Source organism: Trichosurus vulpecula, chromosome 1 (genome assembly GCF_011100635.1).
Source record: "Trichosurus vulpecula isolate mTriVul1 chromosome 1, mTriVul1.pri, whole genome shotgun sequence".
NCBI lineage: Eukaryota > Metazoa > Chordata > Mammalia > Diprotodontia > Phalangeridae > Trichosurus > Trichosurus vulpecula.
This window is the reverse complement of record NC_050573.1, coordinates 394,778,321-394,803,922: the sequence shown is the minus strand read 5'-3', so window position 1 is coordinate 394,803,922 and position 25,602 is coordinate 394,778,321. Positions and strand designations below refer to the sequence as shown.

At 37.5% G+C, this 25,602-nt stretch overlaps 1 protein-coding gene across 1 annotated transcript in view; it reads left to right on the top strand.

The window, feature by feature from the left end:
• The window catches only part of LMAN1 (lectin, mannose binding 1), a 47,393-nt gene extending 23,049 nt beyond the window's left edge, over positions 1 to 24,344 (top strand). The window contains exons 5-13 of the mRNA XM_036757766.1: positions 3,701 to 3,800; positions 8,591 to 8,714; positions 10,563 to 10,621; positions 10,865 to 10,997; positions 15,711 to 15,904; positions 16,042 to 16,112; positions 18,664 to 18,817; positions 20,637 to 20,758; positions 21,162 to 24,344. Coding sequence (XP_036613661.1) covers positions 3,701 to 3,800; positions 8,591 to 8,714; positions 10,563 to 10,621; positions 10,865 to 10,997; positions 15,711 to 15,904; positions 16,042 to 16,112; positions 18,664 to 18,817; positions 20,637 to 20,758; positions 21,162 to 21,198 — 994 coding nt within the window. The 3' untranslated portion in view covers positions 21,199 to 24,344. The remainder of the gene's footprint in view (positions 1 to 3,700; positions 3,801 to 8,590; positions 8,715 to 10,562; positions 10,622 to 10,864; positions 10,998 to 15,710; positions 15,905 to 16,041; positions 16,113 to 18,663; positions 18,818 to 20,636; positions 20,759 to 21,161) is intronic.
• Positions 24,345 to 25,602: the final 1,258 nt, after the last annotated feature.

The following is a 25,602-nucleotide window of genomic DNA, read 5'->3' as shown; positions in this document are numbered from 1 at the left end:
GGACCAGCTGCCGCCAGCCTTATTAACTTCTAAGTTACCTTACTTGGTTTCAAAATCCTCCACTCACTGCCTTAGTATCCAGATCTCTATAGTTCACATGTGTCTGGTCAGTCTCTGGTCACACTAAGGTGCTTCTAGCTTTCAGTCCTATGCCAGGTGCTAACTTAGCTGGGAGGGGAGTTCCTTTTTCCTTTAGGTTTGTGGCTGGCTTTTTGTGCAGTTCTGAAGTGGATGAAGTTATTTATTGAGGTTTCTCTTTGGTTTTCTTAAACATTCAGTTCGGTGTGATTTTTAGGGTTTTGCTGAAGTAGGTGTGTGGGAACTGGGTAGTCTGCCTCCATTCGGGCAACCATCTTAATTAGAGATCTATATTTGGTCTTAAGGCTGACTTATTTAAGAATTACTAGTGGATTACAAAGCTTATTAATACAGTGTAAGTTTGTTTTTTTTTATTTAATATATTTAGTTTTCAGCATTGATTTTCACAGGAGTTTGAATTACAAATTTTCTCCCCATTTCTACCCTCCCCTCCACTCCAAGATGGCATATAATCTGGTTGCCCTGTTCCCCAGTCAGCCCTCCCTTCTGTCAGCCCACTCCCCTCCCATCCCCTTTTCCCTTCTTTTCTTGTAGGGCAAGATAAATTTCTACGCCCCATTGCCTGTGTATATCTTATTTTCTAGTTGCATGCAAAAACTTTTTTTGTTTTTGTTTTTTGAACATCAATTTTTTAAAACTTTGAGTTCCAAATTCTCTCCCCTCTTCCCTTCCCACCCACCCTCCCTAAGAAGGCAAGCAATTCAACATGGGCCACATGCGTATCATTATGTATAACCCTTCCACAAATACTCATGTTGTGAAAGACTAACTATATTTTGCTTCTTCCTAACCTATCCCCCTTTATTGAATTTTCTCCCTTGACCCTTCCCCTTTTCGAAAGTGTTTGTTTTTGATTACCTCCACCCCCATCTGCCCTCCCTTCTATCATCCCCCCTTTTTTTAAATCTTCTTCCTCCTTCTTTCCTGCGGGGTAAGATACCCAATTGAGTATGTATGGTATTACCTCCTCAGGTCAAATCTGATGAGGGCAAGATTCATTCATTCCCCTCTGACCTGCCTTCTCTTCTCTTCCTACAGAACTGCTTTTTCTTGCCACTTTTATGCGAGATAATTTACCCCATTCTATCTCTCCCTGTCTCCCTCTCTCAATATATTCCTCTCTCATCCCTTATTCATCTTCAACTCACCCTGTGCCTGCTCTCTCTCTCTCTCTCTCTCTCTCTCTCTGTATATATATATATATATATACACACACACACATATACATATGTACACACTCACATATACATATATACACACATGTATACATATATATACACATATATACATATACACACACATATGTATATATATACACACACACACATACACATATACATGCATATTCCCTTCAGCTACCCTAATACTGAGGTCTCATGAATCATACACATCATCTTTCCATGTAGGAATGTAAACAAAACAGTTCAACTTTAGTAAGTCCCTTATGATTTCTCTTTCTTCTTTACGTTTTCATGCTTCTCTTGATTCTTGTGTTTGAAAGTCAAATTTTCTATTCAGCTCCGGTCTTTTCACTGACAAAGCTTGAAAGTCCTCTATTTTATTGAAAGTCCATATTTTGCCTTGGAGCATGATACTCAGTTTTGCTGGGTAGGTGGTTCTTGGTTTTAATCCTAGCTCCATTGACCTCTGGAATATCGTATTCCAAGCCCTTCGATCTCTTGGTGTAGAAGCTGCTAGATCTTGGGTTATTCTGATTGTGTTTCCACGATAGTCAAATTGTTTCTTTCTGGCTGCTTGCAGTATTTTTTCCTTGATCTGGGAGCTCTGGAATTTGGCAACAGTATTCCTAGGAGATTTCTTTTGGGATCTATTTGAGGAGGTGATCTATGGATTCTTTCAATTTCTATTTTGCCCTGTGGCTCTAGACTATCAGGGCAGTTCTCCTTAATAATTTCTTGAAAGATGATATCTAGGTTCTTTTTTTGATCATGGCTTTCAGGTAGTCCAATAGTTTTTAAATTATCTCTCCTGGATCTATTTTCCAGGTCAGTGGTTTTTCCAATGAGATATTTCACATTGTCTTCCATTTTTTCATTCCTTTGGTTCTGTTATTTATAATATCTTGATTTCTCATCAAGTCACTAGCTTCTACTTGCTTCAATCTAATTTTTAAGGTAGTATTTTCTTCAGTGGTCTTTTGGACCTCCTTTTCCATTTGGTTAATTCTGCCTTTCAAGGCATTCTTCTCCTCATTGGCTTTTTGGAGCTCTTTTGCCATTTGAGTTAGTCTGTTTTTTAAGGTGTTGTTTTCTTCAGTATATTTTTCAGTATTTTTTTGGGTCTCCTTTAGCAAGTCATTGACTTGTTTTTCATGGTTTTCTTGCATCCTTCTCATTTCTCTTCCCAATTTTTCCTCTACTTCTCTAACTTGCTTTTCCAACTCCTTTTTGAGCTCTTCCATGGCCTGAGACCAGTTCATGTTTTTCTTGGAAGCTTTTGTTGTAGTCTCTTTGACTTTGTTGACTTCTTCTGTCTGTATGTTTTGGTCTTCTTTGTCACCAAAGAAAGATTCCAAAGTCTGAGACTGAATCTGGGTGCGTTTTCGCTGCCTGGTCGTATTCCCAGCCAACTAACTTGACCCTTGTGTTTTTCAGTGGGGTATGACTGCTTGTAGAGTTAAGTGAACTATATTCCAAGCTTGGGGGGATGTGCCAGTTCTGCCACACCAGCACTCCTCCTTCCCCAAGAACCCCCAACCTGGACTGGACTTAGATCTTCAGCAGTCTCTTCACTCCTGCTGTGATCCGCCACTTAATTCCTCCCACCAGGTGGGCCTGGGGCGGGAAGCAACTGCAGCTGTAGTTCTGTAGCTGCCCCCAGGGCGGTGGCTGAACTGCAAACTCTATCCCAGTCCCCAGCAGCTTTTCCCACTAACCTACTCTGTTGTCTTTGGTGTTTGTGGGTTGAGAAGTCTGGTAACTGCTGCAGCTCACTGATTCAGGGCGCTAGGGCACGCTCCACCCAGCTCCTGGTCTGGTTTGTCCGTGCCACCCACGCTGGGCTCTGCTCCGCTCAGCTCCACTCCCCTCCACTCCTAGCTCTGTGCGGGATAGACCTTACCCAGAGGCTATCCAGGCTGTCCTGGGCTAGAGCCTTGCTTCCCTCTGCCACTTTGTGGGTTCTGCAGTTCTAGAATTGGTTCAGAGCCATTTCTTATAGGTTTTTGGAGGGACTTGTTAGGGAGCTCACGCTAGTCCCTGCTTTCCAGCCGCCATCTTGGCTCCACCCCCCCACAGTGTGAGTTTAGTATCTGGGTATTTTGGGTTTTGACTTTTATGCTTTTGATGGTTTCCAACTTATCATGTGGTGAGTTGTAAAGACAAGACTTGTCTTATTTGTAGTCAGTATGCCTTAACTCTTACTTACTAGTATCGCACAAGGTTCTTCTGTTAAGGAGAACATTTATACTACCGTTTAGAATGTTTAATTTTTACCTGTTAAAGGGTCTGATTTATAATGTTTTAACTTTGTCTTAATTTTAGTATTTTCTCTACTTGCACACAAATTATTTTTGTTGATCATTTTTAAAGATGGAATTTCCTAAGTTTTTTGTTTGCATCTCTTTCTCTCCATACTACAGCGATGGTACTAATCAAGCTTTGTCAAGTTGCCAAAGGGACTTTCGTAATAAACCGTATCCTGTCCGGGCAAAAATTACATATTACCAGAAAACCTTGACGGTGAGTAACGGCATTTAACAGTGGTAATATTCATAGTTGACATTTATATAGTCATGTAACACTTGGATATGGCTTTCTATACAGTTTCATTTTAGCCTCATGACAGCCCTATGACATAGATACTACAGGTATTATCCTCATTGTACAGAGAAGGAAACTGAGACAAAGGACTTGCCTGTAGTCACCTAGCCTGCAAATATTAGAGGCAGGATTTGAACCCAACTCTTCCTGACTCCTAAGTCTAGCATTTTATTCACTAACACCATGTTGCTTCTACAGGACATATGCTTAGGAGATGACTTTCTCTATATCAGGTCTTTCATAGGAATGAAGAGATATACATTGGTAGCCATTTTTATTGAAGAGATGGAGATGATCCTTTTCTTTGCCAAGGCCAGTCTCTCTACTTGGGCCCTTGATTCCATCCCTTTCTTTCTCTTCTGGCAGATTGCATACACACACACATGCCCTGCCACTATCTCCCTCTCCTCCACCCCCATATGGACACACTCCTCATCTTTTTTTCTTTTTCATCTTAAGTCTCTTCTTCTCTACTGGGTCCTTCCTTGTTACCTGTAAACATCCCAGCTCTCTTCCATCCTTTAAAAACCTTCATTTGACTGTATTCACTTGATCTTCAAGCTATTGACCTATATCCTCTTCCCCTTGAATTCACAGCCAAACTCCCAGAAAAAGCTTGTTTCTACTTGCTACTTCCACTTCTCAAGCTCTTGCAGTCTGATTTCTAACTTCATCACTCAAAGGAAACTGCTCTCTGTGAAATTACAGTGATTTCTTAATTGCCAAATCTCATAGCCTTTTCTTAGTCCTTATCATTCTGGACCTCTTTGCAACAATTTGACACCTTTGACTACTCTCTTCACTCTGGGTTTACATGACACTACTTTCTGTTGGTTCTTCTACCTATCTGGTCACTCCTCGGTCTTTTTTGTAGGATCATAATCCATATCATTCTCCCAATTATAGTTGTACCCCAAGACTCCGTCCTGGGCCCTCTTCTTTTCTCATCCTGTGCTGTCTCTTCTGGTGATCTCAGTCTGGGTTTAATTATCATCTTCATACAGATGAATCCTGAATCTCTATAGCCTGACCCATTCTCTTTCCTGAGCTCAGGTACTATATAAACAGCTGCCTGTTGGGCATTTCAGCATGTTCAAAACAGAACTCATGTTTTTCTTTAAATGTGCCTTCTGAATTTCCCTGTTTCTGTCAAAGATTTCTCAGTCAGTCGGGTTCACAACTGTAGTCATCCTGGACTCATTCCACATGTCTAGTCAGTTGCCAAATCTGGTTCATTCTACTTACGCAGCATCCCTATACTCACACAGCCACCAGCCTTATCACCCCTTGCCTGGATTCTTATAGCAGTCCCCTAATTGTTCTTCAAATGTCTCTTCTCTGTATTCTGACTATGCAGCTCTTCCCTGCTTATTAAACTCTAGTGATTTCCTTTCTTCTCTAGGATCAAATCTAATATCCTTTATTTGGCTGTTAAGCACCTACTATGTGCCAGACATTGTACTAGATACTAGAGTTATAAGGGGACAAAATGTCACAGTCTCTGCTATCAAAGAGTTTATGTTGGGCTGAGCTGAGGTGAGGGTGGGTAAGAGGAGGCCATGAGCACACACAAACGTATACATATGTATAAACAAGACAAATACAAGGTAATTTAGGGTGGGGAGAAGCACTTAGAAGTTATGGGGAATCAGAAATACGAAGTCTCTGATAGTAGGGACTGTTTCGTTTTTCCCCTTGTATCCCTAGTACCTAGCACAGTTGCTGATACATAGTAGGTACTTTAAAAATGCTTTTGATTGATGGATTATACACAGCTGGGGGATGAGAGGAGTGAATACTTTGCATGACAGTCAGGATCCAAAAATGTCTTGATAGCCTGAATCTAATAAGATGACAGTTAAGTAGGTGTAAACATAATGTCTTACACTAGAATTAAAAATCTGCTTCCCAAGTTCAGAATGGAAGAGGCATGGTTTATCATACGAATCAGCAGTGTAATATGGCTGTCCAGAAATGTAGTTTTGGGCTGCATCAAGAGCATCATAGCTTCCAGGAATAAGGAGGAGGATATTGCTTCTATATTCTATTCTGGTTAGACAATATCTGGAATATTGTGGTACAGTGTAGGAATAATTAATCAGCCAACATTTATTAAGTGCCTACTGTATGCCAGGCACTGTGCTAAGCACTGAGGATACATAAAGAGGCAAAAGACGTCCTTGCTCACAGGGAGCTCACAATTAATGGAGGAGACATCAAACAAATATATACAAACAGGCTGTATTCAGGATAAATAGGAAATAAGAGAGGGACAGCACTAGAAGTAAGAGGGGTTAGGAAAGGGTTCCATTAGAAGATGGGACTTTAATTGGACCTTGGAGGAAGCCAGGCAAGCCAGGAGGTAGAAGTGAGGAAGGAAAGGAAAGCATTCCAGGCATGAGGGGAACCGCCAGAGCTGAGAGATGGAGCGTCTTAATGATGGAGTAGTCCAAGAGGACAGTGTCGCTGGATCAGAGAGAATCTAGTGAGGAGTAAAGTATAAGAAGCCTGGAAAAAGTAGGAGGGGACCAGATTACGAAGGGCCAAGTGAAATGACAAAAAAGCATTTTGTGTTTGATTCTAGAGGTGACAAGGATTCAGGGGAGCTTACTGAGCAGAATGTGTTATGGACGGACAGGATGTAGTAAAAAGCACTTTGGCAACTTTGTGGAGGATGAATTGGATTTGAGAGAGACTTGAGGCAGTGAGACCAGGTACAGGGCTATTGTAGTAGTCCAGGAGAGAGGTTATGAGGATCTGAACTAGGGTGGTAGCTGTGTAAGTAGAAAGAAGTGAACAGATGTAAGTGATGTGGAGGTAAAAACAAATGGAAACTTACAGAATATATGGGGTGAGAGGCAGAATCGGGATCTGGAAGATGGTTTGTGTGGGCTGCTGAAGGAATGGTGATGCTGTCAACATGTGTAGAATCCTCCATATCACAATGCATGCATACATCTGTGTGTGTGTTAGTGGATGGGGAGAGGGGGTGATGTAAGTTCACAATTAAAAAATGAAATTTTAGAAAGTAATAGGGAAGTTAGGAAAACAGGTGAATTTGAGGGAAAAGATAAATGGAATGATTTCTGCAGTCTCACAGCCCATTCTTGCCTGCTCACTCTGCTTTGTCCTACCCAAAATGAAAAGCAGGGGAAGCAGGGCACTTGTCCATTAGTTACTACCTTCAGCACAGAGCCTATCCACTGTGATGAGCACTTCCCAAAGCCAAATTATGATCTGAGGGGCAGAGGAGGAGTATGCTGAGAGGGAGAAGTAAAATTTTCCGCATGGCACCCATGAAGCTGCTGTTGTGGGTGCCTGAGCAGTGGTTAGGTTGTAATTGTCCTAAGAGGCTGAACCTCAGTTCAGAAGTAGGAAGGTTGGAACTTTTCATAAGAGCTAAAAGTGGAGAGTGGGGATTGGAGGTAACTGTAGGTGTGATTATGTTGGTGGCAAGCACCACAATTTTTTTTTTATTAAGTTATTTATTTTTAGTTTTCAACATTCACTTCCATAAGCTTTAAATTTTCTCCGCCTCCCTTCCCTTCCCCCTCCCCAAGACGACAAAGCACTGCAATTTGTCTACAACTCATCTTTCCACTGTCTGGTTGATCAGAGACCCCTTGGAGTCAGGCCATGGCCCCTTGGGATCAAACCATTTCCTCTTTGGGGAGCCCAGTCCCCAATGTTTCAAGCCATGTCCTGAGTGTTTGACACCTCTGTTCTAGAGTGTAGCCCTGAATTTGGAAATCATCATCATCATTATAAAGAACTTACACAATAGCCATCTTATTTCTTGGTACTTGTACTTACAGCCTTATTGACTCTTGTTAAGAATTCTCTCTTAAATAAGTTTGGTTATCAGATTTTTCAACTTACAGCATATTAAAAGCAGCAAACTAGAATAGTGGTTGGATATAAAAGGCAAGAGACAGTGCCTACTATAATAGACCTCAAATCATTAAGAATTGTGAGCTTTTTGAGAGAAGGGGCTGTTTTTTTAACCTTTCTTTGTATCCTCCAGCTCTTAGCACAGTGCCTGGCACATGGCTGGTGCTTAATAACTCTTTCTTGACTTGAATTGACTAGACTCGAAACAAAGGTCAATTTTGTTTAGTATTTAATTCAACAAACATATAAAATAAATCATTTGGGCACTTGAAGGCATAAGCTTAGATTATTTACTACCTCATTCCCTAGTAGTAAATGAAAAGCTATTTTGTGGAAAGAACACTCCTTTTTGTTAATTGTTATTAACAAATTAATTGTTCTTGTTGTTAATAAATACTGATGGATGACCTTGGGTATCACTTATACTTGTCAAAACTCTGACTTCCTCATTTGCAAAAGGAGGTAGTTGGATTAGATCCAAGCCTGCCTCTGACACACACTAGCCATGTGACCACAGGCAAGGCACTTAACCTCCCCAGACAAGTTGCAGTTCTGCATTGGGGAAATGAGTTTCCTCATCAGGAGTTCTTTGCACAAATGAAAGCACAGGTCCAGAGCAAAACAGAAAAAGGTCCCTTGTATCTTAAAAATTCTATTCTAACTTTTACCTGCAATAATATATTAGAAATAATCTGAAGACTGAATTCAAAGTTGAATTTGAAGTTTGAATTAATTATATCTGTTAGAATCAAAATTGACTCCCTATTCAGCATTAACTACCTATTTTAAAAAATCTATAACCAATGTGTATTTTCTAGGTGATGATCAATAATGGTTTTACACCAGATAAAGATGATTATGAATTTTGTGCTAAAGTGGAAAACATGATAATCCCTCCACAAGGGTATTTTGGAATATCTGCAGCAACAGGTGGTCTTGCAGGTAAATTTTTATAGCCTTTAAATATTGAAAGTTCGGTGGTTAAATTTTACTGGGAACATTGTATTAGTTTAGATAAGCTAGAAATTGTTTATTTGCTTAAGTGCAAAGCACTTTGGGATCTTAGCAGTTGTTTCCTATATAAATGAATTATGTAGCTATTATGAGAAGTTTGAAAACCAGCCATGAGACAAGAGAGAATCTTCTTTTAATTTGGTCTTACTAGAAAATAGTTGATGACATCTCATGCCTGTCCAGCTTTCTTTTTTTAATTGTATTTTTATTTTCAGTTCCAAATTCTGTCCTTTCCTCCACTCCTTCACCACCCATTGAGAAGCCAAGAAATACAATACCCATTATACATATGATGGCATGCAAATCATATTTCCACATTTGCCATGTTTTGGGGGGGGTGAGGGGGGAGGCAAGAAAAATAAAGGGAAAAAACATACTTCAATCTGCTCTGAGTCCATCAGTTCTCTATCTGGAGGTAGACAGCATTTTTCATCATGAGTCCTTTGGAATTGTGGTGGATCATTGTATTGATCAGGCAGCTAAGTGTTTCACAGCTGGTCATCCTTACAATATTGCTGCTACTGTGTGCATTGTTCTGGTTCTCCTCACTTCATTTTGTATCACTTCGTATATGACTTCCCAGGTTTTTCTGAAACCATCCCCTTCATTTCTCGTAGCACAATAGTATTCCATCACAATCATATACCACAGTTTATTCAGCCATTGTCCAATTGATGGGCATCCTCTCAATTTTCAGTTCTTTGTTGCCACCAAAAGAGCTGCCATAAATACTTTGTACATGTAGGTCCTACCTGCCCACCTTTAATGATTTACATTTTCATGTTTAATGTAACCATGTCATAAATAAACCACAGTTGGTTTTTTGGGGAAGAAAGCAATTCAAGATTGAATGCGGAGAATTAAATCCACCGTCTCGTCTTGTAGATGTGGCTGGTTGAGGATTAGCAATTTGCTAAAACATGAAGAAGTTTATTCTGTCAGTACCTATTTTCACTGCAATGATGTGAAATTAATTTTTCTCTGAGTTTTAAATCTAAAGTTTTAAAACACTATGCTTGGTATCTATTCAACACTGTGTGATCACAGAGTTTAACCAAGACTGTGAGCTTCAGTAGTTGTGTAGCTTTGTAGAACACTAACTACCCAAATATATAGTGTAGCCTAATGTAGAACTTAGTGTAAATTTTCAAAGGTGTATAAACCTATCCTTTACATTTCCCTGTTTCTTTTGCCTCCGTGATGTTGTATCCTGTGTACCCCATGTCTGGAATGCACTTCTTCTACCTCCACCTCCCACAGTGCCTAACTGCCAATAAATCGTATCTCGGGTACTGACTCCTCTGCAAACCTTTCCTCACCCCACCCCCCCTCCTTCAGGTGTTTGTACTCTCCCTCCTTACCCAAAATACTTTGTATTACTTCTCCTTATACATTCTTTCCAGTGGAATTTAAGCTCCTTGAGGGCAATGACTGCTTTCTTTTCTGTTTCCCCAGATCCTAAAGTTTCTTGTACGTATTGATATGCGTTTAACAGATGTCAGTTTGAATGGGGTTTTGAGATGAATGTCTTTGTCTCCAAGCTAATTCACTGAGTAATTATTTTAATCTTGTTCTTGTATTTTTGTTATGATTTCCTTGGTCACACATAGTTATCCTCCATTTATTAAAGAAAACCAAGTTTTAAAGATAGCAGAATTTATTAAGTGAATGAGTGATTATAAAGAAAGATCTAAATGAGATGATTTAGCTCAGAAACACTCAGTGTAGGGTGGTGCGTAATGTTCCATTTTATTTAAGTTTCTTTTTAATTTGCAGATGATCATGATGTCCTTTCTTTTCTGACTTTCCAACTGACTGAGCCTGGAAAAGAAACAGTGAGTATATGATGTATTGTGCTTTTTGTTAAAAAGGGCCCTTTCCATTTACCAGGTGTAAACATGCCACGGCTTGAGTTAGTCTTTTGTATACTTTCCATTAGCTGGTATTGCAGCTCAGCTTTATTACTGTCATGCTCCAAAGGTTTTTTCAGTAGTAGTTCAAAATAAGGAAAGTTAATTGAGGTGAAGTATCTTACTAATAAGCTTATTTTTTCCATATTTGTTCTTAAACTATAAAAGCCTGCACCTGATAAAGAAATTCCTGAAAAGGACAAAGAGAAGTACCAGGAAGAATTTGAGCATTTTCAACAAGAACTGGATAAAAAAAAGGAGGCCTTCCAGAAGGATCACCCTGATATTCAAGGGCAGCCAGGTAAATTTAAATGAACTTGAGCTCTGCAGGAGAAAATGCACCCATTCACGAGGCTCCATTCCAGCTAGGTGCCTGGTAATTGCCTACATAGATCCTTTTTCTTCTGTGGCAAACTAGAGCGGCTCCATAACAAGTAATTTCTCTCAGTGACCAAGACTAAAGGTAGTACTAGTTGGGCTGTTTGTTGAGTGTTTGAGTGACTTTGAGGACCATCTCCAGCCTTTAATGAGCATCCTGTTCTTGGTACCCCTAGAGGAAAAGGCTGATTGCAAAGGTTTAGAGGCTATTTCAACTTTGGAGGCTTGCGAATGCCACTGAAATCAGAATGTCTTGGGCCTTCCCTAGCACTTTATGGAAGTCATTACAGGCTCCCAGAAACTAATAGGCCCTTAAATTTGTTCCCAGGGCAGATAAAATCTCCTTGAGTAAACTGCTGGGATTGAGATGGTAGGCAGGGGATATCACTGATTGGTTCTTCTAGGCAGAAAAAGGTGTACAGTGGAGTATTCACCAAACCCTCCTTGTGATAATGTTAAATGGAGGGGCCAGGATTTGGAAAGTATTCAGTTGTGCCGTTATGCTTTCTCTTCAGTAATACTAGGAAACTTCTTGTAGGCCCGAATATCAACTTTTGGGAAGTCATAGCTGATTTCCCTAATTTGCATTGATAATTGAAATTTACTCAGTTGTCATCTTAAGGTCCTTGAGAGATTATTTCATCCTTTGCATTTGTATTCCTAGCATTTTGGGATACAGATGTGCCTGGTTTGTTGATTGAGTGATTGTTTGAATCTAAATATTTCAAACAATTCATTTACAGCTTTCAGTTTTTGAAAGGATTTTGACAAGTGACTTTTTTTTAACAGACCACATTAGCAAATATATTTTATTTAAAATTAACGAAAAAGTAGCATGAGGTTGTGGATTAGACCAAAATTCGGTAGCATTAGGTTCATTCCTAGCTTTGTCATAGTCTTCTATAGCCTTTCATGAGGCTCACTTACCCTGTATTACTGTGAGATGTTAATTTAAATCTACTGGATCTATTGTGAAAGTAACGTATTTGTTGTCTGTGGCAGATTATACTACGGAGTGTTGAGAACTCTTTAATAAATGCAAAAATTAATTTTCTTCCAACCGTCCCAGGCTGTCTTTCTCATATCATACATAATTCTGGGCCATTTCTACTTCTTTACTTGCATTAGTGGGTGCGTATTTAGGGAGTACAAATTAATTTCAATATTAAGTTAAGCCAATGTATTAGGAAGTAAATGGGGAAAAAAGTCATAATGGGGATTTCTAAGCCAAAGATTGTTTTAGATCATCTTGTTTTTAAGACCTTTTCATTACCAGTCAGTCAGCAAACATTTATTAAGCACCAGTGATACAAAGACAAAAAAATGACAGACCTTCTGCCTTCAAGGAGCCTAAATTCTGAAGGAGAAGACAAAGTATACATATAAAATATACAAAATGGATGCAAGGGAAGGAGATATACTCACTGCCAGGAGCCAGAAGAGTCTTAAAAGAGATCAGGATTGCAAGAAGGAGAGGCGAGGCTGCAGTGTGTTCCAAGCCTGGGGAACTGGGCAAAGGGGTGGACACTAGAGATGACATATCGTGAGTTTGGAACAACAGAGGAACTAGAATAGCTGGATCACATAATATAAGGAGGAGGAAGTAAGACTGGAAACATGGAAAGGAACCTGGACTGCTCTGGAGCCAGCTTGGGAGCAAGTTCAGATGTCAAACAGAAGAATTTCTGTTCAATCCCCAGAGCAGTCGGGATCCATTGTAGTTTTATTAAGTTGGGGAAGGATGACATGATCAGACTTAGGAAAAAACAGGAGACTATCACAGTGGTATAAGTGAGAGGTGATGAGGGCCTGAACCTGGTGGCGACTATGAGAGTGGAGGAGGGGACACTTGTGAGAGAAGTGGGTATAGAAACAACGCTGTGTGAGGTGAGAGGGAGGAGTCGGGGATTACATTGCGGTTGTGAACCTGAGTGATTGGAGGGGTGGTGGTGCCTTGTTAGGAATAGGGGAGTTCCGAAGAAAAGCATGGGGCAGGGGGAGGGAGAGGATAATAAATTCTGTCTTGGACATGTGGGATTTAAGCTTCCTATGGAATATCCAATTGGAAATGTCTCATAAGCAGCTGAAAATCCTTGAGTGGATCTCAGGGGAGACTTCCACGGTAAGATGATAGTTGAGTCCATAGTAGTTAATGAGATGACCAAGGAAGGGAAAGTATCTGGAGAAAAGAGAAGAGGGCCTAGGACAGGGCCTTGGAGTTTACCCACAGTTAGTGGGTGTGATGTGGCTGATGAACCAGTAAAAGAGACTGAGAAGGAGTGGTCACAGAAAAGGAGGAGAACCAAAAGCCCAGAGAAGAGAGTATCCAGGAGGTGGTGGACATAGTGTCAAATGAAGCAGGGAAAGGTGTTAATGTGGTGATGCCGCATGGATATCTGAATCTCTTAGTGATTGAAGATTTGCAATTTCTTGTGTGTTGAGTGCTGGGAGAGAGGGAAAGTTTAAGTAAGGCAAGGTTTTGTGTGGTACATAATCAGATGAGACCATCTCTAATCCATTATTCTCATTCTCAAACTTCGGTCTTTCCTTGCTACGTTATCACTGTTTGGATCCTGTGGAGGACAGTTGTTCCCGGCAGGTTTCTGTCGATTCCTCTGCCTGTTCACAACCTGTTTGGTCATTCTTCTCATCCTCTGTGTTCCACGCTTTCTGTGGGTGCTCTTGAGAAAAGGGCAAACACTAAGGGATAAAATGGAATTAAGTTTTCTGCTTTTCATGAGATCTGTCACTGGTGCTTTACCACCTAGCACCATGCTAGGTACTTAAGTACTGAACTTTTTTTATTGACTAGAGAAATAAATAAAGGGAGAAAGAAGGAAGTGATATAGGAAGGAAGAGATTATGGAAAAGAATGCGTTATAAAAAACTTTATTTGGACTTGTGGGATTAAGGGTATGAAGCAGTTAGAAAAATAAATGAAATTATATAGGAAAAGGAAGAATGTGAAGAAAAAAGACAATAATATTGATAATAATAAATTACTCAATTTGTGACTCCAAGCCATAGTATAGTTGAATTTTCTTAATTATTTTTTAAAGAATTCAGCCGCTGGAACAGGAAGAATCAAACAATTGAACTCAATAACCCAGTAAACCTAAACCTAAGAACATCAATTACTTGGAAATGAACTCCCTGTTTAACGAGAATTGCTGGGAAAACTATAAACTGAATACTAAAGGTCGCAACATTTTTTTTTTTTAAATAGAGGATCAGGGGCAGCTAGGTGATGCAATAGATATAGCACTGGCCCTGGAGTCAGATAGACCTGAGTTCAAATCCAGCCTCAAACACTGGCTAGCTTTGTGACTCAGGATAAATCACTTAACTCTAATTGCCTACCCCCCCCCCCATCCCCTTCCAAATACAGAGATGATCAAGTTAAGGTATCTTTTACAGCTATGGCTAGAGGAAAAGTATTTTTTTTCTTTCAAATTTAAAATTTTTTTTTGAGAGAGAACGCTTAACCAAACGAGATAAAGGCAATCACAGAAGACAAAATAATTTCATTTACATGAAATCGAAAAGCTTTTGCACTAACAAAGTCAGTACAGCTAGGATAACGAGGGAAATGTTCAATTAGGGAAAGAATTTTGCATTAAATATCTCTGATAAAGGTCTGCTATCCAAGATAGATTTTTTAAAAAACTAAGGCAAATAATTGGTTTGAAAATTATTCCAGTGGTAAGTGGTCAAAGCATATGAACAACCAGTTCTCAAAAGAGAAATTGCAAACTATTAATTGCCATATGAAAGATTGTTCCACATCACTGATAATAAGAGGAAATTCAAAGCTGAACAACTCTTGAGATTTCACTTCACACCCAGCAAATTGGCAGAGATGACAAAGAATCAAATAATTAATGTTGGAAGGGACTGAAAAGACAGACATCCTAATACAGTGTGGTAGAGCTGTGAAGTGATTGTACCGTTCTAGAAAGCAATTTGTAATTTTGCTTTTAAAAAAAAAAGTAACCAAAGTGCCCATACCTTTTGTCTAGAGAGCCTGCAGCAAGTCTATATCCCAAGGAAGCCAAAAAAAAAAAACATTAATAAAGGTCCCACATAAACCAGAATATTCATAGTATCATTTTTTGAAGTAAACAGAAGCAGGATAATATACAGTAGCTATAATGGTGTAAATGAAAAGAACCATGAAACTAAATGCTATATATTATGATCAAGGTTGGCTTCAAAGTACAGATGAGAAAATGCACCTCCCATGCAACTTTGCAGAAGTGGGGACTATGGTTCTTGAGTATTACACAAACTGTCATGAGGCGTTAGTATGTTAATTTAAGTGAACTTTTTCCCTTGCTTTTTTATTCTTTGTTATAAGGAATGGCTGTTTAAGGGAAGAGGCATATATTTGTAAATAAGGATGATATAAAAACAAGATTTCAGCAAAAATGAAAAATCGCTCATTGGAGATAGTACAAGTGAATGGCATTGCACATTATCTAATTACGTTATCTAACTGGTTATGCATTGGTAATATATTTGCTGACCTTGTTAGATTATGGTATCTTTGTGCTAAAATGAAGATATAGTAGAACCGTGCTACCTTGCCAACTGAATGCATGTGTGGTTTTGATGCTCTAAACTTAACTTTTTGTAGCTGAAGAAATCTTTGAGAGTGTAAGCGATCGTGAGCTAAGACAAATTTTTGAAGGGCAAAATCGCATCCATCTTGAAATCAAGCAGCTCAACCGACAGTTAGATATGATCCTTGATGAGCAAAGAAGGTATGTCTCTGCCTTGACTGAAGAGCTCTCCAAAAGAGGCCATGGAGTTACAGCACAGCTTGGACAGGTGAGCTTAAAAATGTGTTCCCAGCTCAGCACCTGAATGAGAAGTGGAAGAGGAAGTAATGGAAGTTATATAAACTATAGCTTGCATAGTTATTGAAGAGGGCAGATTATCAAGATGGTTTGCACATCTCATTTCAGGCCCCTCAACAAGAGCTTGATACCATGGTGAAAACTCAGCAGGAGGTCCTAAGACAAGTGAGTGAAATGAAGTAAGTATTCATAAAGATAGACAATATAAAACATCACATTTGTTGTTTCTTTTTAAATTTATGAAATAAATAAGCATTTCTATAACATAGTACAATAAAAAAGATGATTACCCATGAAACTGCTAATTCACTATGTATGACTTGACTATTCCTTTTAAATACACAATAAAGTTATGTAAATTTCCTTTTTTTCCTCTTTTTTTCTTCCCTCCCCCCACCTCAGAGATGGTTACCATTGGGCACAAATAGGTATATATAGGTAAAATTATTCTGTACATACTTCTATTTATCAGTCTTTCTCTGGATGCAGATGGCATCTTTCTTCATATGCCCCTTCTAGTTAATTTGGGTATTTATAATAGTTAAAATGGCATTCACTCAAAGTCAGTCTTAAAACAATATTGCTGTTACTATATACAGTGTTCTCTTGGTTCTGCTTATTTAGCTCTTTATTATTTTGTGCAAGTCTCCATGTTTTTCTAAGATCATTGAGGTCATTATTTCTTGTATCGTATTAATATTCCATCACAATCATATGCCACAACTTGTTCAGCCGTTCCCCAATTGATGGGCATCCTTGCAGTGTTCAGTTCTTTGCCACCACAAAGAGCTGCTATAAACATTTTAGAACGTATAGGTTCTTTTCCTTTTTCCCTAATTCATCTTTGGAAATAGACCTAGTAGTAGTATTGTTGGGTCAAAGGATATATAGGCAGTTTAACAGCTCTTTGGACGTAATTCCAGATTGCTCTCCAAAATAGTTATATCAGTTCACAATTCCACCAACAATGAATCAGTGTCCCAATTTTTCCACATGCCCTCCAACATTTGTCACTTTCCACTTCAGTCATTTTAGCCAATCTGATAGGTGTAAAATGATATCTCAAGGTTGTTTTAATTCTCATTCCTCTAATCAATAATGATTTAGAGTATTTTTCCTATGACTATAAGTTGTTTTGGTTTCTTCACTGGAAAATTGCCTATTCTTATCCTTTGACCATTTATCGACTGGAGAATGACTCGTATCCTTATAGATTTTTCTTTATATATTTAAGAGATTTTTATCTGAAAAGCTGTCTATGAAATTTTTTTCCCAATTTTCTGCTTTCCTTCTGATCCTGGCTACATTTGTTTTATTTGTACAAACACTTTTTAATTTAATATAATCAAAATTATCCATTTTATACCTAACTTTGCTCTGTATCTCTTGTTTGTTCATAAATTGTTTACCTGTACATAACTCTGATAAATAATATATTCCATGTTCTTCAAATTTTCTTGTAATTTCTCTATATATCAAGGTCATGTATCCATTTTGACCATGGTGTAAATGGTGTAAGATATATTTACACATATCTGTATATATACACACACTATGTTTTTATGTAAGAAATTTGTTTCCTATAATAAAGGTGCTAATGAGATCCTGAATTCATATATGACTAAACAAGGAGTTCACATACATTATTACCCATCATACAAGTATCTTGTGCTTATAATATTTTAGAGAAATTTTAAGCCACTCCAAAACATGGAAGATTACTTTTAAGTAGAGAGGGAGCTTCAAAGAAGAGGGCATAGAGGGAGGCACCAGAATGGGTGAGATACTAGCAGCTCTCACGGGAATCTCTTATTGATTGGAATAAGAATATTATGAAGCTTGTTTGGGTCTGTTTTTCTGCTGTTTTCCACTGATCTTTGAAGAGAGAAAGTTTAAGTGTATACCAGAAAGAGGCTAAGTGGAGAGAAAGTTGCAAAGGGAATTTTATTTTTATCTATCCTGCTTGATATTTTTATTTAGATGTTAAAATTTTTATTCATGCTGCTAAATTTAAAACTTCATAAGGCGAAGAACCATGTCTTGATTATCTTTGGTCCCTTTCCTGTATTAGATACTTAATAGAATAGATCAAATGAATATTCTTTTAAGGCATTCTTAAACATGATGAGCATTCTACAATATTTGCTTCTTTGAAGCATGAACAAAGGTTCATTACTTTATTTTTTATTTTTTAAACTTTTAAAATTATTTTTAAAATTTTTTTAAGTATTTTTTTCTTCAGAGGTTCACTTATAAGCCATAATAACAATAGTTCCTATTTATTTAGTGATTAAAGTTTTGTAGCACCTTTCCCTCACAACAGTCCTGGAAGGTAGGTAATGGAAGTATTCACCTATTTCAAAGGTCCAGTGACTAAAGCCCAGAGGGTTACAGTGACTGCGACTGTTGCACACCTGGGACTTGTAGGAGGGAGATTCAAACACAGATCTCTGATTCCTGTTCTAGCAGTCTTCACTACCCACACCCCTGCCTTCTAGGTTTATATTAGTGAAGTTTTTTTTTTAATCGATCTGTCAGATTTTTCCTATTAAAACTTGAGAAGTGAATTTTCTTAATTTTCAGCTAAAAATCGAGACTTTTTGTAGTGTTGTTCTCCATGACCAGATGGTTGTTACACTGACATCTGGACATTGACCTTGGTACTGCTTTGACCTCACACCTTCTATCTTAACGTAATTTTATTAAGTGTTGGGGGATTTTCTTTTTCAGGAATTCCATGGGTGAAACCCTCAGGCTGGTCAGTGGATCCCAGCATGCGGGCACAGCAGGCAGCGTGTATGAAACAACCCAGCATTTCAATGATATCAAAGAACACCTTCATGTAGTAAAGAGGGATATTGAACATTTAATACAGCGCAATGTGGTAACTTTATTTATGAACTTTATCCTTGTCTGGTTCACAGTGTTTTAATTTCATTTAAGAAAAGGAATCACTGTTGGCTTATTTGATTACTCCACTGAATACTTCAAGTTTTCACATTTTCCCCCCATCAATCATCCATTTTAAACCCATATAGTGAATTGGAATACTTTATATTTCTTCAGTAGTCCTTGATAAATGGTACTTTCAGCTCTAATGTTTTTTTAAAGCAGAGATTTTGGGTTTTTTTAAGCAAAGTATCAAACATCAGCTGTTAAGCCCAGCTGGTAAGGTTGTTCAATCTCAGATTTTATTTATCTATCATTATTCTTGTTTTCTGTATGCTTTTGGAATGCTGTGGTTCTCATGTCCAGGGCTTTGAACAGGAGGAGAATGTTAACTATTTTAGCCTGCTTTTTATCAAAATAACCTCACACCCTGAGTACAGGTTGCCGGTTGCAATGATCTGTCCTTCTTATTATATATCCCTTTACCAAGGACACCTGTATTTTTATTAGGGAATTTTGTAGAGGACAAAGTGCTAAGTAGGAGCAGGTTAAGAGAAGAAAGTCAAATCATATTTTATTTAAGTGAATTTTTACTTCTTTTTTTTCAAGCGCTTATTTAAGTGCTCTTAATCTTAGCTGAGATGTTTATGATACTATTAATTCGGGCCTTGAAAGATTCTTTTGCCTCCAGTTTTTCGTTTTCTTTATTTCAGAAGCACTGCTTTTTTTATTCACCGAAGGGCAGCTAGACGGGACACTGTGTGTGTATAAAGTGCTGGGTCTAGAGTCCAGAAGACAAGTTCAGAATCCAATTTCAGAAGCTGACTAGCTTAACCTCTGTTTGTCTCAGTCTTCTCAGCTATAAAATGGGGATAATAACAGCACCTACCTCTCAGGGTGGTTGTGAGATAAACGTGAGAATATAAATGAGATAGTATTTGAGAGATACAAATGAATTAAAATTTGTAAAGCACATTGCAAACCTTAAAGCACTATGTCAATGTTAGTTATTATTAACTGCCTTGATTGTAATCGTGTTTCAGCTGTTAGAACTAGGAGTATGTAAGCAGATAACTCAGCCATTTATTTTAGTATAATGTTCTAAATACATGCTTTGAGATGGGCTGTGTCCAACAAAGTCTCTCAGGTAGTCCCTAGGCTGATTGTTTTTTTTATAATAGCCATATTTTCAATGAAACAACCTGTACCTTCCATTCATAATGGCGTTGATAGTTGATAGTTTGCTATGTTATATCTCATATTATTATGTAATTGTATCTTACATTCATATAGGATATTGATAGTAGTCTCCAGAGTACTTTCATATACATTTTCTCATTTGTTTGTTACAACCCTTCAAGGCAGGTAGAGTAGGTATTCTCCACATTTAACTGATAGGGGAACTGAGGCCCGTAGAGTCTGTGACTTGTCTTAGGTCACTTAGCTAAGAAAGTGGTAAAGATCGATCTAGAACATAAGCCTTCTCATTCTTGATCTGCTTCCCTCTCCTCTACACCTGCTTCCTTTCTGCAAAGTTATATACATAGCCTTTTTTGTTCAAGTTTAGTAATTTTACTACATTCAAGTAATTTCAGGTCACTTTCATGAGTGTGTGTGTGTGTTGTAAGAGAGGATTAATTGCAATGGCACATGGAAGTAGCAAGTACGCTAGCTGGTGGCCTTTGGAATAATTATGCTTGAGAATCATCGATCTAGAAGCCACTAAGATCTGATTTCGGAAATGCTAAATATGCTAAATGTGCCAGGAAATTCTTTGGGTATTGTCTCATACATGTGCTTTTTTTGTCTTATAGGCATCAAATGAAAGAGCGAAATGCCCAGAACTACCACCGTTTCCATCTTGTTTATCTACAACACACTTTTTAATATTTGTAGCAGTACAGACAATGTTATTCATCGGTTATATCATGTATAGGTAAGTTCCTTTTATAAAATCTGACCAGACTCTCCCCTTTCTCCATACACAGATTAATTATAGCTATCTATTTAAATTAAAACAATTAATTTATCTTAGTGCTAGGTTCTAGGTTCTGTAATGTGATAAAGAGATTTCTAAAAATAAAAACACTTTCTAAATATACCAAAAAAGAGGGTCTATAGAAGAAGGTTTTTTCTTGGTCAATGATATCTTCAGGTAGGGGGCATCCAAAGTTTCTGAAGAATGAGATAACTTTTATATCTTGAAACTTCTTCCTGATTATGCAATCTAACAGGGAGTAGAAGTAAAATAGGCTAGAATGAATTGTGTTTGCATTTGATTCAGAATGCTAATTTAAAGTATTTTAACTTGTCTCAATATGTTTTGTGTGTTTATTTAGGACTCAGCAAGAAGCCGCAGCCAAAAAATTCTTTTGATCATCATTTTTGTACGTGTGTATGCACAGAACTTTGACTGTAAATGAGAGAATTTTTATGTGTTTAAATTGCTTCAATAGTCTAAATTATTAATTTTTTTGTTAAAATTACCTGTTAAATGTTAAATTGTGGTAAGAATAAACCTTACAGAAGTGAGAACTACAAGAAAAACTGTGCACAGTATATAACTTTATTTAAATTGAGTTGATGGTTGATGGTAGAACAGCCATGAAACAGTACATTTATTTCCAGTATGATTGGGTAAGAAAAACTAGAGACATGCCTCCCAAATGGTGGTTAGCACATTTGATTTCTGGGGCTGAAAATTTACTCTTAGAGTATGATATAAGTAATTTTATTTAAAAGAAAACTTTTCCAAAATTAGAAAGTTGACCTAACGTCCAAAGTATGATTCCCCATCACGGTGGTTAGAGTAACCAAAGTCTAAGATGTATGAAGCAGAATATCCTCATCAAAGACCTGCTCCTGTAATCATTTCTGTTGATGTAACTCCCTGTGAAATCAAAGGTCATTTTGCCCAAGTAGGGTTTTTTAGGATCAGGATGTTAGCATCTCATAAAGCCTCTGTAGAAATCTTGGGTTTTCTTTTTTCCCTTTGACTGTGGACAGTATAGCAAAACTCAAGAAAGCTACTTTCTGCCTAATTTTCATTTAGATGAAAATGTTTTTCTGATTAACGGTTTTTACGGGTATTTTGCCTGCTGATAGATTCATTTCATGCTCCTGAATGTCTTCACCTCAAAGAAAGTCATTTAAGTCTTTTTTAAGAATTTGTAGTTTAACTCAGTTTTACCATATTTTAAAGTACAGCATGTAAATTCAGCTCTAGGGTGCGTGGGATTTGAATATTGTAAATAACTCAAAAGTAACCACTGCATTCAAGTTACGATGCCATTTCATTACACAACCCCGAATACGTGAATGTGTATATCCCCTAAAAATGTGGGAGACTGTTCCTCATTGTAATTTCAAGGATTTCATGAGCAATTTTTTAAAAATTAAAAAGGTAGACTTTTGTGAATTTTTTTTAAAGCTTCAAGTATTAAAATGCATTTGTCAGTGGGGTTTGCCTTTTGATTTCCAAGTATAAAGAGTCTTCATAAAGTCCTTGTGCAATTTATACACTTCTAACTTACTTCTGAGCTTTAATGATTGAATTTGTACATATGATAAAAATAATTATTTGTTCATTGAATTTAAGACTATCAAAGGTTGAGGGATTTTTTCCCCTCATAACTGAACCTGACCTAAATGTTTCATGGCTAACAGAATTTGCTTTCTCATCTGCTCCAGCCATTTTTTATTTGTCACAGGTCTTAGAATAAAACTACATGGTGTGTAATTCTGTAAGTCCCAAGCTAGTCACTTTTTAATACCACTTAGAGGTTGATCCTCTCATGCCTATAGCCTACATGAGGACTCCATGAAGACTCTGCTCGCAGTACTCTAATAGTGCTATAATGTGAACTGACAGTCTTATTATTATTACAGCTTCTGTGAACATTTGTTCTGGGGTGATAAATAAGAATATTCCAGTAAGTGATATTTCACTCTACCATATTGCTTACCTGTAATAGGAGTGAATTTTTTTCCCCTTTATAATGTTAACATTTTGAAATCCGTTTGGACACATGGATCATTTCAAAGACATCATTGCTAGTTTATTCTTTTTTTATCAGTCCATGAGAAATTTTTAATACCTTCAAAAGAATGTTTAGGTTGTAAACTATGAAATTCATGCTAATCATCCCTAAGGAAAAAGCTGCCAAAACCAGTATTAAAAACTCCACAGTCACACTGTGCCTGAAACATTGAAAGGAATACCAAATCTATGCAGTATATTTTTGTCAGGCTAGAATTCAAGTGGTCTCATTCTGATTATGGCCTAGACAAGTGGGTACCTGCACTATATTAAGAGGGCATAATCATGTATTTTAAACTCCCTAGAATATTGAATTGTTTTGAAACATTGTAAGTCAAGCAGTTGGGCCAGGTTAGTTGTATCCCATTAATTGGGTCTGGTTTATCTTTCTCAAAATAATTGAAGATAAGTAGATTACTTATGAAGAAAAATGTTCAAACTTGGTGGGAAAAAAGTCACTGCCAGGATTCTTTAACTTCTTTGTTATTTTGGATAATTAAATTTATTCACTCTCACACCAGCAAATATTTTACAGGGTGCCTTGGATTAAAACAAAATTTTATTTGGAGTATATCGTGGTTTTTGTGCTCATAAAGTCACTTTTTAAAGAATGCAATAACATCATGATGTTCACTCCTGATTTAATGTACCTTTTTCATGTTCTAACCTTCCAGCTATGTTTTATTTAATTTGAAATTTTCAGATAGTAAAACCATACAAATACACCATATGCTATCTGTTGAAAGGGTCTAATAACATCTTCCCTGGTTTAGGGCTAGCAGCATAACATAACACTTCCATCACTGATCCCATAAGCTTTTGTGCACTGATTCTTTTGTACACGTAACTTCCTTAATATTCTTTTTGATAAGGAACAATTGGTGTATGTTATTAGCCACCCAGAATGCTGCCTGACTCCTACATCAGCTTAATGATGACTTTGAAACTCACCGACATTTCAACCCACTGTGTTAAATTCCATCCCGAACCTGCCTACCGAAAAGCTTCTTGCATTTAGTGGTAGCCATGGTTGTGTTGTTTTGTATAAAATTAAAGATGACTTTTTAATAACAAAAGCAAAATAGGGACAGGAGAAACTACTTGAATAAGGGATTGCCTGGTATAATGTGTTACAAAGATGCAATCTTGGGTAAAGAAGGTATTGTTGAATATTAAAACCTGTCGACTGGATCTCCCTGACCAAATGTTCATTACAGGGACATAGTTTTAAAAAAATGTTATATTGGTGTTGAAAAAAAGATTTGATGTAAAATCTATACTTGCAACTTTTTAGATCTGTGTGTTGCCTATTTAAGATATCAGTTTTATTGATGTTACTGTAAAGTTGAAATGATTTTCTAGCCACTGTCAATTGGATACTATTTCTCAAGTTACTTTGTTTTCTGACTAATGTTACTTGATGCTAGCTGGAATTCAAGAAAAGACATTAACCTTATTCAAATAAAGAAATATTTTATTAAAATTACTTTCTCCTTTATTGAACTGTGACAATATCTTAGCCATATATTTATCAAACCAGTGTTTCATATTTCAAAATTGACATGAATGAGATAACTATGTAGGTCACTGTATAGAGTACCACTATGTAGATATCCCTGCCCAAAAGAATTAACAGTCAGCGAGTGTGTGTGTGTGTGTGTATGTATTATTATAAATATCTAGACACATAAAAAAAGATAACAGTACATGTGAAACATGTACACTTTTATCCATCATCTGTCCTTTTAAATATTTGGTCTATATGGAAAGACAGAGGAAAGGCCAAACGACAAGAAAAAAACCCAAACATAATCTTTCACTATACCGGGTATGAGTTTAACAGCTTTAAGGAGTATAATATCCTCAATAAAAACCATGAATGTCATCCATAGATCGATCCTAAATGGGTTTACATTAATAGGTGCCTCCACATGCTAATGTGGCCACAAGTCACTACTACCATTTCCAGGGCCACCATAATCGGGTGGCTGAAGGTATTTAGAGGAATGAGGCACATGAGTATATAGGAGTTCAGAAAAGAGAGTGCACATTGTGCAATTGCTTGGCCTGCGTAAGGAAAGTTTCATGAACATAATGGTAGTTGATTTAGGTAAAGAAGGAGAGGTAGGGTTCCAGTAGATAGAAAGGCATGGGAAGAGCAAGGAGAACGTGCAAGGTGTGTCTCAGGGACAAGATGTAGCCAGTCTGCTGGGAGCCAAGAAAGTATTGCTTCTGGGGAATAGTTAGGAATGTCAGGTGGGCAAGATTGTGAAGAACCTTCAGCGTCAGGCTCAGATTCTGTGATGCTTAGATCCAAAGGGACCCTAAAGAGCAGTCTCTTGTCTGATACATGAAACCCTTTCATAGCACCCCCAGCTTGAACATTTCCAGTGACAGGATACATTCCATTTTTTGGATAGCTTTTACAGAAACCTCTTCTTTAATAATTTGCCACCCATTAGTATATACCTGCTTTGTAATTAAAAGGGACAAGCTTGATCCTTTATCCACATGACAGCTATTCAAATAATAAGACCTGATTTAGTCTTCAAGGAAAACTAAATTTCCTTTAATTATTATGTTATACGATTTTTTAAGCCTTACTCCTTTTTTCTGCCCTCTAGTTTGTCAACATCTCCTAAAATGTTACCCTCAAAACCAAATACAGAATTCCATATGTAGTATGACCATTAAATAGGACAGTAGACTTATCACCTTCCTCATTCTGGATACTTTGCCTC